General features: G+C 35.0%; 3 protein-coding genes across 4 annotated transcripts; all 3 read right to left on the bottom strand.

Annotated features, from left to right (window-relative positions):
- Positions 1-696: 696 nt before the first annotated feature.
- On the bottom strand, positions 697-1849 carry LOC125875657 (probable long-chain-alcohol O-fatty-acyltransferase 5). The gene has a single exon (XM_049556666.1). The coding sequence runs from the start codon at positions 1812-1814 to the stop codon at positions 774-776; it is 1041 nt and encodes a 346-aa protein (XP_049412623.1). The 5' UTR covers positions 1815-1849; the 3' UTR covers positions 697-773.
- Positions 1850-4060: 2211 nt separating this feature from the next.
- Positions 4061-5226, bottom strand: LOC125875656 (probable long-chain-alcohol O-fatty-acyltransferase 5). The gene has a single exon (XM_049556665.1). It carries the CDS (start codon positions 5170-5172, stop codon positions 4120-4122), a length of 1053 nt encoding a protein of 350 aa, XP_049412622.1. The 5' UTR covers positions 5173-5226; the 3' UTR covers positions 4061-4119.
- Positions 5227-6261: 1035 nt separating this feature from the next.
- LOC125875645 (fimbrin-1-like) lies at positions 6262-13277 on the bottom strand. 2 transcript variants are annotated; one of them, XM_049556647.1, is made up of 15 exons: positions 13067-13277; positions 12648-12760; positions 12368-12538; positions 11908-12146; positions 11635-11806; positions 11504-11542; positions 11252-11320; positions 11030-11146; positions 10520-10731; positions 9764-9919; positions 9438-9637; positions 8585-8742; positions 8402-8498; positions 7880-7971; positions 6262-7459 (listed from the first exon to the last, which is right to left on the bottom strand). In XM_049556647.1, the coding sequence occupies exons 2-15, from the start codon at positions 12729-12731 to the stop codon at positions 6638-6640; spliced, it is 2628 nt and encodes an 875-aa protein (XP_049412604.1). In that variant the 5' UTR covers positions 12732-12760; positions 13067-13277; the 3' UTR covers positions 6262-6637. The 2 variants fall into 2 exon arrangements, with proteins under 2 accessions (XP_049412604.1, XP_049412605.1); XM_049556648.1 differs by having other exon boundaries at positions 12648-12757.
- Between the last annotated feature and the right edge of the window lie 387 nt (positions 13278-13664).

Here is a 13664-nt window from a genome sequence, read left to right as displayed (position 1 = left end):
TACTATTATTATTATTACTATTATTTTATTATTATTTTATTATTATTATTTCTGAAATATGAATTTATATTCCTCTTATAAGGTGGTAAAGAAATATGTGAATGATAGAAAAATATTATTACTTATGGATGTAAAACATAAATTAATTTTGTTTTAATTTTTGTTTTAAGTATAAAAACCTTAAATTAATCAACTTTTTATCATGTTAACAGTTCAAAGGGTATTTCAGACATTTTGATAAAAAAAAGTGTTTATCAGCACTTATTTGCCAAACACATCAACAACTTTTTTTTCAACTGCAACACTTTTATCCAAACACATGACTACTTATTTTAAAAATAAGTTCCAGCACTTTAAAAAGTTACTTTTTAAAAGTTACTTTTTTTAAGTCAATCCAAACGGGCTCTTAGTATGATTACCCATATGCCCATATGATGTTTCAATCCATAAATGGGCCTAAAGTACAAGCCCAACCCAGAATTACTGGACTTGGGCTGCCATAATGGGCTCTTTTGATTAATCCTTTACCAAATAGCCACTTGGAGGCATAAGATTTTTGTTTGAGATGTAAATATAAGTTCTGACTTCTAAAACGAAAGTGAACATAAGTAAGAGCAACCCACTTTTCCATAGCCCCCCATTCCACAAGCAAAAGCATAACACATGCGCCTTATCTAACGAACATAAAAATTATAATATAACAACAATGATATATTACAATTATCCAAAATGAACAAATCAACTTTTCTATTAATAACCAACAATTACAAATTTTATCTAAAATAACCAACAAATTGAACCATTTTATCTTTGATGAAGTCAAAGCAAAACCCAACTTCTTCAAGTACCCTTTCATCAGCACCATTCTTAATTATTGGTGGAAAAAAAAGCCCAAAAGCAGTAACCACCACAAACCCAACCGTTAACAGGCCCGAAACAAAGCCCGGTAACCGCCACATATCTTTCAAAGCCCTCTTAACACCAATCTCCACCATCACACAAAGCCCGTGTAACACAAAAAAGCCCGTCATTTCCCACGAAGGGCTCACACGATTAACGTAATAAAACAAAAGCTCATGCATTAAACCGGATACGACAAAAGTTGCCAGCATGGCAACACGTAGGGCCCACGTTCTCCCGACAACTTCTGACAATGCTGACCTCAGAGGGCTATATATGGTGAGACGCAGTGTATTGGTTACGGTGAGGTTCCACCTATTTCCCCAAAAATCTTGAAGGGAAGTTGATAAATAAGGTTCATTTGATGGTGGCTCTAATTCTAACTCAAACCCCACTAAGATTATTTTAACAATATTGCTAGATAATGCTACAAGAATATCAATTATGAGAAAAACCAAGAAACAATAACAAATCAAGATTAATTTAGGGTGGAGCTGACTTTTGTGATGAAAAGTCAACTCCAAGAAAATTGCAAAAAGGACAAATTCTAAACCTAGATTTAATGGGATTTTCTTGGTGGGGTTTTTGATAGGGGTATTTTGTTTGGATCTTAGAGGAAGGGAAGCCATAAAAATGAATATAGGGAGATTTGTTGCATTTTTTGAGGTGAAAGAAGAAAGAGGGCCTTGATTAAAAGCAAAAAGAAGGAGTTTGAAATTGGCAAGCCAAGTAATGAAAAAAGTGGTGAGTGCTATAAGAAATGGAGAAGAAAAGTAAAGTGGGAGGATTGTGAAGAGGTAAAAAATGGGTAGAAGTGAAATTAGCCTTGGAATACCTTTGGGGATTTTGGATGATATGAAATAGGAGTAACAAAGAGAGAGGATTATAGAGAGACAAATGTTAATTGATGACATTTTCTTGGACTTTGGTTATTTTTTGGATTTTTCCCCTCTCTTTATGAACTAACAAAAGGAGAGTGTGTGTGTTTTCTATTGATCTATTTTCACCTACCAAACTAGAGTACTTAGAAGTGAATTAAATAAGGACCACAAATGGGATATACATGTGTCACACCAAAGAAAGCACAACTACAAGTATTAATGTAGTTTTTTTAAAAAAAAAATTTCCTATTCTATATCTTGTATTCGTATTAGAACCTGATTATTATAAAATTGAGTCGCGTAGAAACTCTTTTGAGGAGAAGTGCTCCCTATTTAAGATTTTTCTATATCCAGGACTCGAATTCGAGATATTTAATTAAGGAAGGAACATACTCATCAATTGCACTACATCTTTTGGTGGTAATAATGTAGGGATTGTTTGATTTAAATTACAATTATGATTTTTATTGATTGTTTGATTTGTTTTATTAGAAATAATATACATTATATAATTTTTTAAAAATTACTTATTTACTAAAAAATATCTTTAACCTTCTTTAGTAGAAATAAGAGTTGACTTTTGAGGATCTCATGATATTTTTTCGTCACTGTCATTATTTTATCTTGCTCTATTATTCTATTCTAATATTAATTATTAATTATGATATAATTTCTCCAAAAGTTAATAACCAAACAAAGAAATCAAATATTACTAATTTTTTATTTCAAAAATATCTTGCCTAACATACTAAAAGATCTCTCATACCAATTTTTTTTTAAAAAAAATCAACAAATGCTACATTCATATAAAACATGAAGTACGATGAAAAAATCATTAGAATATACACAATTTGTTAGTCTATTAGGTGAAGTGTTTCTTACTTCCATTTCAATTTATTTATCTATTTTGACTTGACTTGAAATTTTAGAACGTAAATAAGACTTTTAAATTTCTTGATCTTAAATTAATGATACGTAAACCTCTTAGTTATTGCAGTGGCAAGTAATCTCCTTTGATGATCTATTGCACTAGCAAAAGGAGCGTGTGTGTTTTACTTTTTTATTGACTTCAAATTGACCTATTTTTACCTACCAAACATAGTTAAAAGTGAATGAAATAAAGACCACAAAATGGTTATACCTTTGGTACCACACAAAAGCCATTAATAATGTAGTAGTATAATTCTAACACGACATTCACCCCATTATGGCTTAGCCCACCAAACATCCAACATTCAAAACTATACCATTCAAAAAATACACTTTCAATCACACAATAATAAAATCCCTCACGTGAGATCTGAGCGGATAAAATATACGCATATCTTACTCATACTTCGTGGAGGTAGAAAAATTGTTTATGAATGACCCTTTGCTCAAGTACACCTCTACAAATTAGTAATGAAAAGGAAAAACAACAATACAGAAAATAGGACAATTAATAAGGAAAGTTGTATAGAGTATTCAGAAAAGAAACATTAATAACAAAAAAATAATGCGATGACCAATACACAATAAATAACATAAGGTAACATATATTAAAAACAAGAAACTACATGAATAATAAGGCTAATGCTACAACAAATAACATACTACCTACTACAACCAAAGCCTAATCATGTCGAAAAACAAGACAACGCTCAACTATCTTCTAACAATTTTACTCTAACTCGTGACCTCCATATATCCTCATATCTAAATTAAAGTCATATACTCAATAAGTTGAAGTTGCATTATGTCCCGTTTAATCACCCCTCTCCAATATTTCTTCGGCATATATCTACCTCTCTTCGTATCCATTATATTCAACCTCTCACACCTCCAACGCTAATAGAAGCTTCAATCCCGAGTTATAGGAGCAACCATCGGAAAAAGGAAAAGTCAAGCTAAACAGGAAGCGAACTCAAAACGGGTCCGTCTGTCATGACTTTCAAAAAGAATAAAGGCTAGCTTCAAGAGAACAGTTCATCGGACCATCTGTCCATCTCCTCTTCACATACCCAAACCATTTTATTCTACTTCTCTCATCATGTTCACCACAAAAGCAACTCCTTTCTTGTTTCGAATATTCTCATTCTTAATGTCATCTCTCCTAATATGCTCACACATCTATCTCAATATTCTCATTCTCACAACTTGAACCTTCTGAACATAAGAGATCTTGATTGATCAACATTCCACCTCATACAATAAAGTCAGTTTAATTACCATTCTATAGAACTTAGTTAAGTTGAATATATGTGTATGAAAAGACCAGGTCTTAAATTTACCAATAGTGTTTATATAATACCAAAAGTGAAAAGTACAATTATCCAAATTGCACAAATCAACTTTTCTATTAGTATCCAAAATTACAAATTTTATCAAAAATTACAAATTGAAGCATTTTATCTTTAAGGAAATCAAAGCAAAACCCAACTTCTTCAAGTATACTTTCATCTACACCACTCCTAATTATTGGTGGAAAAAAAAGCCCAAATGCAGTAACCACCACAAACCCAACAGTTAACAGGCCCGAAACAAGCCCAGGCAACTGCAACGTATCTTTCAAAGCCTTCTTTACTTCAATCTCCACCATTAAACAAAGCCCGTGTAACACAAAAAAGCCCGTTATTTCTCCGGAAGGTCTCACACCATTATTAACGTAGTAAAATATCAGCTCATGCATTAATCCCGAAACTAAAAAAGTTGCCAGCGAGGCACTATGTTGGGCCCACTTTCTACCAATCACATTCAACAACACTAACCTCACCGGATTATATACAGTGAAACGCAGCGTATGTGTTACGGTGAGGTTCCATCTTCGTCCCCAAAAATCCTGTAGCGAAGTTGAGAAATAAGGTTCATTCGATGGTGATTCAATTTCTATGTCTAAACACAGAAAATTCTTAACGACAAGAGAAGACAACGCAATTAGTATATCAATCATAAGGAAAATCATCACACTGTAGAAAATCAACACTAATTTTGGATGAATTTCATTTTTGTGATGAAGAATAATCTCCATGATTACAGCGAATATGACAAGTTGTACAGCTGAATTCATCGGGTTTTTTCTGTTTTGGTTCGGGGTAAAGGTGGTTCTGAGAGGTAGAGCAGCTATGGAAATGAAGACGGGGAGTGATATGATTTTCGGATTGGGTGCATTGTTAATCAACGGACCTTGATCGAAAGCGAAGAGTACGAGCTTGAAGATGGCAAGCCATGTAATGGAGAAAGTGGTGATTGCTGTGAGAAATGCAGAAGAAAAGTAAAGTGGGAGGATTGTGAAGAGGTAAAAAATGGGGAGAAGTGAAATTAGCCTTGGAATACCTTTTGGGATTTTGGCAGAGAAGAAATAGCAGTAAGAAAGAGAGGGAATTACAGAGAAACAAATATAATTTGAAGACATTTTTTTTTTTAGAGATTAAAAAAAAAAAAACTTTTAATTATATCACAAGTTTTAATATATTATAGATCTATGGTAATGTCTTCTATTTATGGACCTTGAGAAATGATGTGAAAATGTGTATTATACGTAAGTTAATTGTGCAAAGTTTGTTTGTTTATTCATTCATATATTCTGAGTGAAATCTTGTTTTTTTTTTAAAGCAAACTAATCACATAAGTTGTGCGGAAAACTACTAAGAATTGAACATATTGAATCTCATTAGAATTTTAAAGTTCAACGTGTTTAAACAAGAATAGTATTAGAATGAATGGTCAAGTTCTCGTGTTACATCCCTCCCTTGAAAATTGACAAGGGATGGCTAAATATTACTTGAAAAATGTGTGAGACCACAAATTTTAAAAGTCTTAGTCGCACGAAAGAAAACACGATTGGAAGTAATAATATATATATATATATAGTACTACATTTGCACCAAAAAGAATTGAAAACGTTAACTTCATCATTCAAAAACTACACTTATATAAATAGTATGTTTACACTAAATCAAATGAAAAAATACATAGCATTTTTATTGTTCTTCCCTTCTTCATTATTATATCAGTGTTGCAACCTCAAAAAATAAAATAAAAATATGAATCACTGAGAACATTTTCAAAATATAAACCATACATCTAATGAATCAAATTCTACTTACATTCAGATGAGTAAAAAAAAAAAACTACATAAAAGTAGCAGGAAGCAAAATTGGAAATAGTACAGTTGATTCTTCCAGAGGTACTATCGTGCTGATTTGATAACATTGTGTACTTTTATCTATATTTGTATCTAAAAGCATTTCGCACCTGAGTATAATTCATCTAAAAACACATGTATGTTCTCTTCGTTTATGTTCGTTCTTCTTGCTTTCTCCCCCTAGCTTATTATTTGTTCCTCGTAGCTGTAAAGACAAAAACGTTTAACTATTGTTCATTATCTGGTTTTGTACCTTCATTTTCAACTTCATGAGAAGAGGCTGTACTGTTGTTGTGTATCCTCAANTTATTGTTCTTCCCTTCTCCATTATTATATTAGTGTTGCAACCTCAAAAAATAAAATAAAAAGTATGAATCAGTGAATATTTTCAAAATATAAATCAAACATCTAATGAATCAAATTCTACTTACATTCAGATGAGAAAAAAAAAACTACATAAAAGTAGCAGGAAACAAAATTGGAAATAGTACAGTTGATTCTTCCAGAGGTACTATTGTGCTGAGTTGATAACATTGTGTACTTTTATCTATAGTTGTATCTAAATGCATTTCGCACTCGAGTATAATTCATCTAAAAACACATGTATGTTCTCTTCGTTTATGTTCGTTCTTCTTGCTTTCTCCCCCTAGCTTATTATTTGTTCCTCGTAGCTGTAAAGACAAAAACGTTTAACTATTGTTCATTATCTGGTTTTGTACCTTCATTTTCAACTTCATGAGAAGAGGCTGTACTGTTGTTGTGTATCCTCAAGTAGTGAGGATGAGGGTGCATCTGATGGTATCTCTGCATTTTGAGACTGCATTGGAGATGCTAACGTATCAGATGGTGCATCGTCAGCAGCCACCTCCAGCTTTGACACTTCAGTAGTATCAGATGGTGCATCGCCAGTAACCAACTCCAATTTTGACCCTTCAGTAGTATCAGATGGTGCGTCCTCAGCAGCCAACTCCAATTTTGACACTTCCGTAGTATCAGATGGTGCGTAGTCAGCAAACAACTCCAATTTTGACCCTTCAGTAGTATCAGATGGTGCGTCCTCAGCAGCCAACTCCACTTTTGACACTTCAGTAGTATCAGATGGTGCGTTGTCAACAGCCAACTCCACTTTTGACACTTCAGCAGTATCAGATGGTGCATCGTCAGCAGCCAACTTCAACTTTGAAACTTCAGTAGCATCAAATGGTGCATCGTCAGCAGCCAACTTCAACTTTGACACTTCAGGAGTATCAGATGGTGCATAGTCAGCAGCCAACTCCAACTTTGACACTTCAGCAATAAGTGGGGTTTCATCATCTCCGTTTACAGATGGTGCTGGAGATGCATCAGGAGTAGCCGATGATGCTCCACTAATTGAAGGTGCAGGGGATGCATCAGGTGAAGCAGCGGTATAGGGGGACATAGAGCCATTCATAGATCTTGCTGGTGATGCATCAGATGCAACAGTACTCGCAGGAGACTCTATATCGTCCGCTGTCTGCTGAAGGCTCCAGTACATGATACTGGCAGTGAGAGTGAGGATCATCTTTTGGTTAACCTGTCCACACGTGACCCCAAGAAGGATAGTGTCATAATCAGGTCTCAGGAATACATCTTTGCACAGAAAAGAATACATGAAGAAGCAGACGCAGGCATACTTTCTCTGTATTGCAAGTGGACAAAGATTAGTCTGTTTTTTACCCCACCCACCCCATCAAAAGGATCAATAGTGTTCCCATTTACCCTCCATCCAGCGTGACTCGAACCTTCAACCTACCAATTGATGGTGGAGATGCTCAACCACTAGAGCTAGTCTCACTTGTCAAATAGTCTGTTTTAAACATGTCTTAAAAGTCCTAGAAGGTTTTAAATTCTTTTTACCTTGGAAAGTTTGTGTTGTATCTATCTGGTTCTTGTTAAGCCTACTATAATGGATACAGGAACTACTAGCAGCAATTCAACATGACAGCATACTCACCTCCATGATATCCTCAGGCAACAGAAAGATAGAACACCCAAGTTTCCGTGCAACACTGATGATATAAGTAGCATTCAACTTCTTTTCCTCATCTGTCACGGAACAAAAGAAATTTCAGTTTGGAGCACTTCATCCCATAAGATGACAATAAGTAGAATGAAAAATCAGAATGTGTAAAACCCTGTCGTACTATGACCCTTTTGAGAAACTTGATATTCTTTTGGATGATGTTAGATAGAAGACCGCAAGCATTAAAAGCCTAGAAAGTAAGTTGCACCCTCTAGAAATTCAAATTCCTCAATCCGTATTTTTAACACTAAGGAAGAGTTAAAAGCTAGTTGTTCACGCTAGAAAGCTGAATTCAATATTGCAAGTGCAAGTTGACATTCTTGATTGTGTAAGTGAAAGAGAAGCCTGCGGCAGTTAAGTAACGGAGAGTGACTGGGAAATGACCTTCCTCCATGCCCCAAGAAGAGAAAAAAAGACTAGAAAAATTAAATTTTGCACGAATGAACTCCATACCACTTTCACCCTTGGTGACAAGATTCCAATTAACAACCCTTGGCTCCACAGCACTGAGAAGCTCGAGAAAGAATAATCCACTTGAAAGGCTCTTATCCTGAACAAAAAACACTAATTGTAAGTTAAAATCACATAGACAAAGTTGAAATTACGCCAATTGAACAGGAACTGGTGATACTTCACCTTAAAACTCTCCATTTTAGATGTTCTTCCAGTGTTTTTAACTTTTTTGTTTGCCCAAGCGAGAATATCAGCATCCGTAATCTCCTTCCCTCGGAAACGTGATCTCAAGTTCTTCAAAAGCTGAAGCATATTAAACCTCATCAACTGCCACAGGAAAGCTGGAAAAGAATGTATATATGAATACATAAGTGATGTGCTAAGAAGCACTAATTACAAGGCTTGCATATGTCGTAAAGCATATCATTCAAAGAAGCAAAACTAAGGTATTTAGTTGCATAAAACAACATAATCACATAAAAGAAAACACAAAATCAAAAAGTTCACTGCTGAGGATGCATAATAACAGATCATCAGTAAGGAGGGGCTCACGTATTAGGCAAGACTGCTAAACCATGATTTATGATGATTCAATATGTGCAACCACATTTACAAGCTTTGAGAATAATACAACTAAAATTCCGCATCCGTTAAAATTATAATCCAATTTTCGAGACTACTCATTTACAGGGTCCTGGAAGATTTCTTTACTTTTAGCACCACAATAACTGGACACATCTTACTATGTAAGAAAAATGTTGCGTCTTAGCTTGCTAGCTTACTGAAGATGAATCATTATACACATCACACTGAGAATGATTATAGTAGGAAAACAACCCAAAAGTTCCTTGATGGAATCATTTATAATACACAATACCATCAATAAGCTTGAATAAAGTAATAGCCCAATTGTATTAATCATAGAATCTTGGAAGCTCATAAAGCTTGGAAGTGATTACATTCACACATAGACAAGAAGAGAAACAAGCCTCACTTTTCACATGTGAAACAAACAAAATAGATTCTGAGACATTACCAAGTATAAGCTTCTTATTCCCTTGGACAAAATCATTTCCTCCCACATTTACAAGGGAAAGCTTCAACTGCTTCCCAATCTTGACAACTTGGTTGCAGTTTTCAACTTTCCTAAACGGCATTTTTATTGGAGGTTTGGTTGCGTGCTTCCAATTAACAGATCCTGGAGAAACCTTGTCCAACACCTCCAGAAGTACCCATCTACAAAAATAAATGGTAAAGTTGAGGCAGAGCTAAATTCTACCTACAAATTCCAGTTACACCTTTTACTAGCAGGTGTCCGTTTTCATATCTGGAGTGATCCATGTAACAAGGCCAATCACTTACCCATTTCTTACATCTTCAAACAAATTATTGACATAAGAGTTTATCCCAAGACTATTAATCCATAATCGAAAGCATCTCTCCTCTCTGGAAATTAGCTCGTCATCTGTCATCATCTCTGCATAGGATACCTTCTTGCTGTCTGTAGACAACCCACTCCTGAAAAAGAAACCCATGTCTCAAAAATGGCCATCTGCTTCAACTAAAAAACTAGCATCACCCTCTCCTTTAGCGACTCAAACCAAAACCAAAATAATATAACAAGAAAACTGAAAACGCAGAGATCAGCCTGATTCATACTTAGAATGACAACAGAAGGCTCCAGAACTTCATTAAATGTTAAGGGCAGATGGTGACTTTTGTAGGCACATTGCTTTTAGAATCTAAGTGGAGCATCAATCAGGAATATTTGCAAAATAGATATCTCAAGCAATGAAAGAAAAGAGAGGAAAATGTAGTCGTGCATGCACAACAAATACATGATTGGATTATACAGTGGTTATAATGTTCCTCAAAAATAATGTGATTACCCCTCTTGTGCTTCTATGATTATGTTTTGAGCACAACAACAAAAGGAGCTACAAAAGATTAAAAAAAAGTGTAGCCATGTTAGGGTCCTACGTCTACCTGGAATATTTGTGCAACAAAAGCAAAATATAAATTGGCTGAACCTTCAACTATATCCTACTTATCATACCGCGGACAACCACAACAGGAGCCAGAAAAGATAAAAAGAGAGAAGCTATGTTAGTTTCCTACCTCTGATGGAATATTTGTGCAACAAAAGCAAGATTTAAATTGGATGAGCCTTCAACTATGTCCTTAGGATCTAGGTATCTTTTGCAATCCATTTTCTCTGCATGCTCAAGAACTAAGTTAGCTCTCTCAGTGGGATCCTTGACATCCAAGGTTGCTGGGCTGCAATGCTCTGGTGCAAGTACATTAAGCAGGTAAGCATAGGCCTCCCCATCCTACAGGAAAGAGCAGAAATATGTGATTGCCAAGAGGCCACTATGCTTTAAAATCCAAATGGGTCAACATTAGTTAAGGTGCATAGCTTAGATATTACACCACATTATTTGTCATGTTATACCCTGACCTGGATTGGAATGTGTTTTGCATCTTCATTTCTATGATTAACTTTCTAAGGAACTTAATAAAGGAACTTCTATTTTATTTTGACAAGGTAAATAAAGTGAATTCCTTTACAGGGAACTTTTTAACTAATTGATATTGGGAGGTCAGGGAGAAGAAAAAGAATATTTATACCTTCAAGTCAGAAGAAAAATTTGCCACAGTTTTCTTGTAACCGGCTTTCTTGAGATGAAAATTCATCCATTTTAGTAAGAGTTTTTCTGGAGCTAATCCCATGAGCTCCTCGACATCCTGAACAAGTTAACAATAATCAGATATTTGCTTGTATAGTTCGTAGATATGCACATGGATTGGAAATAAAACTAGAGCCGCTTCGGACAAGAGAGATTAAATTACATTGCTGTCTTCCACAAGTTCCACGAGCTGAGGGGTCTTCCGGAGGTTGAGATCTGCCAATAGTTGTATCTTCAGATACCACAATCGGCAAGAAACAGGAGAGGAGAGAGCCAGAAAAAAAGTCAGTATAATAAACACAAATCTCAAGTGCTATGCAATTAACCAAACATAATCTGCCATAACTGTCGTGCCCTTTTATCCCTCCATAAAAGCTAGGCAGAGAACACAAAGAAATATAAATCAGGAGCTAACCTTTATGATTTGAGAAATCAACCCAAGTACTAGGTGAGGCTGCAAAGATATAGGGAAAAAAAAATAATTAAAACACACAACTCAGAGGTACATTGAGGTAATGCAAATGAAGAAGACAAGATTCAACTCACTCGTCCTTCAACCAGGTCTTGAGTGCCAATATTGACAACAGTACATCCAATAGCCTTTGCAGAATTGAGGCAAAGGGTGTGATTCTCATTTCTCTCCCATGGGTTAATTACTCGTTTCATGTTAATAGCCCGTTCGTCTATGGTGCCAGGTACAGCTACGTTGATCAGCTTACTAATGAATCACAGAAAGAAAAGTACAATGAGCCAACAGAAACTTTTGTCATAGATTCACACATAATTTGGAGCATCACAAATTAGATTAAGTTTAAATACCATAAAAGAACTCCATCCTTTGCCAAATCAAACAAAGCATTTGAAGCTGGATCTATTGGAAGAAATTGCTTTAGGAATGGATCATCTCTTAGATAGCTGTTTATATGAGCAACATAAGATGACTTCTCTGATTCACTGATCGTGTGAAGAAGTGTAGTTGTGGAAGCCTTCAGGAATGAGGACGAACTTTTAGAACTGCCTACTTTTGGGGCAGCTAGAGCTTGTAGATTCAAGTATGTCTGTCGAACACAAGCAATTGACCATAATGTCACAAAACTGAAATTCAGAATAATGAGGTGAACGTAAAGCAAATTCCACTTTCTAGTTAATCAGCTAGAACCCCTGAAAACTTTGTTTAACTACTAGACTAATCTACATTGTTCATTTCCATTCAGTCAACAGCAATGAGTAAACAAACCAGATGAACTCACTAATACAAATAACTAGATTAAATACTCACTTTAAGGAAGCTTTCGAAATCAATCTCATCATTCACATCTGAACCCGATTCAGCCAAGATATTCTGGATCTCTTCCTCATTAAACATCTCATTGAAAGCCTTTAATTTCGCCATCAAAGGCGGTAAGTCTCCAATTGTAACTTTACCATTTTGACTCTTAACTGAAATGAACTAAGGAACCCAAAAAACAAACAAACCAACAGATTATCAACATCCACATTCAAAAAACAATACATCAATCAAATCCAACAAGCAGAGAGAAAAGGAGTCGAAATCATACTTTCGATTTGAGGGTTCGAAGCTCCACCTGAGTGAATTGACTGTGCAGCCATTGATCAGAAACAATAACACCAACAAAAGACATCTCCCTTTCCCCTGCGATTCCCAATACTGCTGCAATAACACAAAAAGATCAAACCCCATCGAAAAAACTTCCACTTAGATTCAACAGAAACCTACAAAACTCAATAAAACCCAGAATTTCAGCAACCCCACAAAAAATTAAACACACCCAGTCAACACTAATGGGTAAATCCAAAATGGGCAAGCAAAACAAACTGTTTTATACTTCATGCAAAGCAGAGACGTCAAGTCAATGAATCTCCAATTACCCATTACTCAACATACAAAATTATCATTTCCAGTCTAAACATCAAATTGAACAACTATATGAGTGACTATAAGCCATTAACAAGTTACCTTACTAAAAAAACCAAAGATTTGCTTAAACCAACTTCGTTTTCTTGTTAATTTCAAGCCTTTGACTGTTTTTGTCAATGATAGAAAACCCTTCAACAGAGAGAGATGGGTGTTTACTTCGATTTGGAGCAAAAACAGAGGAGGAAGAGAGAGAGAAGGAGAAGATTTGGGCTGTGGACACGCAAAGACTACGAAGAGATGAAGCCAGTTAAGGTAATGGAGGCCCACTTTGATAATGTGGGGTAAAATAAATGTTATTAGCTTCTTCTGCATTCAACAACTCATCTTTTAATTTTACACCTAAGCATTAACTCCGCCCTACTCCGTCTGTCACAATTTATGTGATATCGTTGAAATTTCGACAGTCAAATAATTTAAACTTAACCGTAGATATGAATATGGGTATGAAATCTACAAAATATTGACAGTTAAATAACTTAAGTTTGACCGTAAATATGAATATGAATATGAAATCTTCAAAATAGTTAGTGAATTTAGATATATGAAATAATAATTACGGTCAAGTTAAACTTATTTAAATATCGAAATATAAAAATAGCATATAAATTGAAACAAATACAAGTATTTTTACATAACT

This window comes from Solanum stenotomum, chromosome 9, assembly GCF_019186545.1.
Source record: "Solanum stenotomum isolate F172 chromosome 9, ASM1918654v1, whole genome shotgun sequence".
Lineage (NCBI taxonomy): Eukaryota > Viridiplantae > Streptophyta > Magnoliopsida > Solanales > Solanaceae > Solanum > Solanum stenotomum.
The sequence above is the reverse complement of the archived record's forward strand: the minus strand, read 5'-3'. Positions and strand labels throughout refer to the sequence as shown.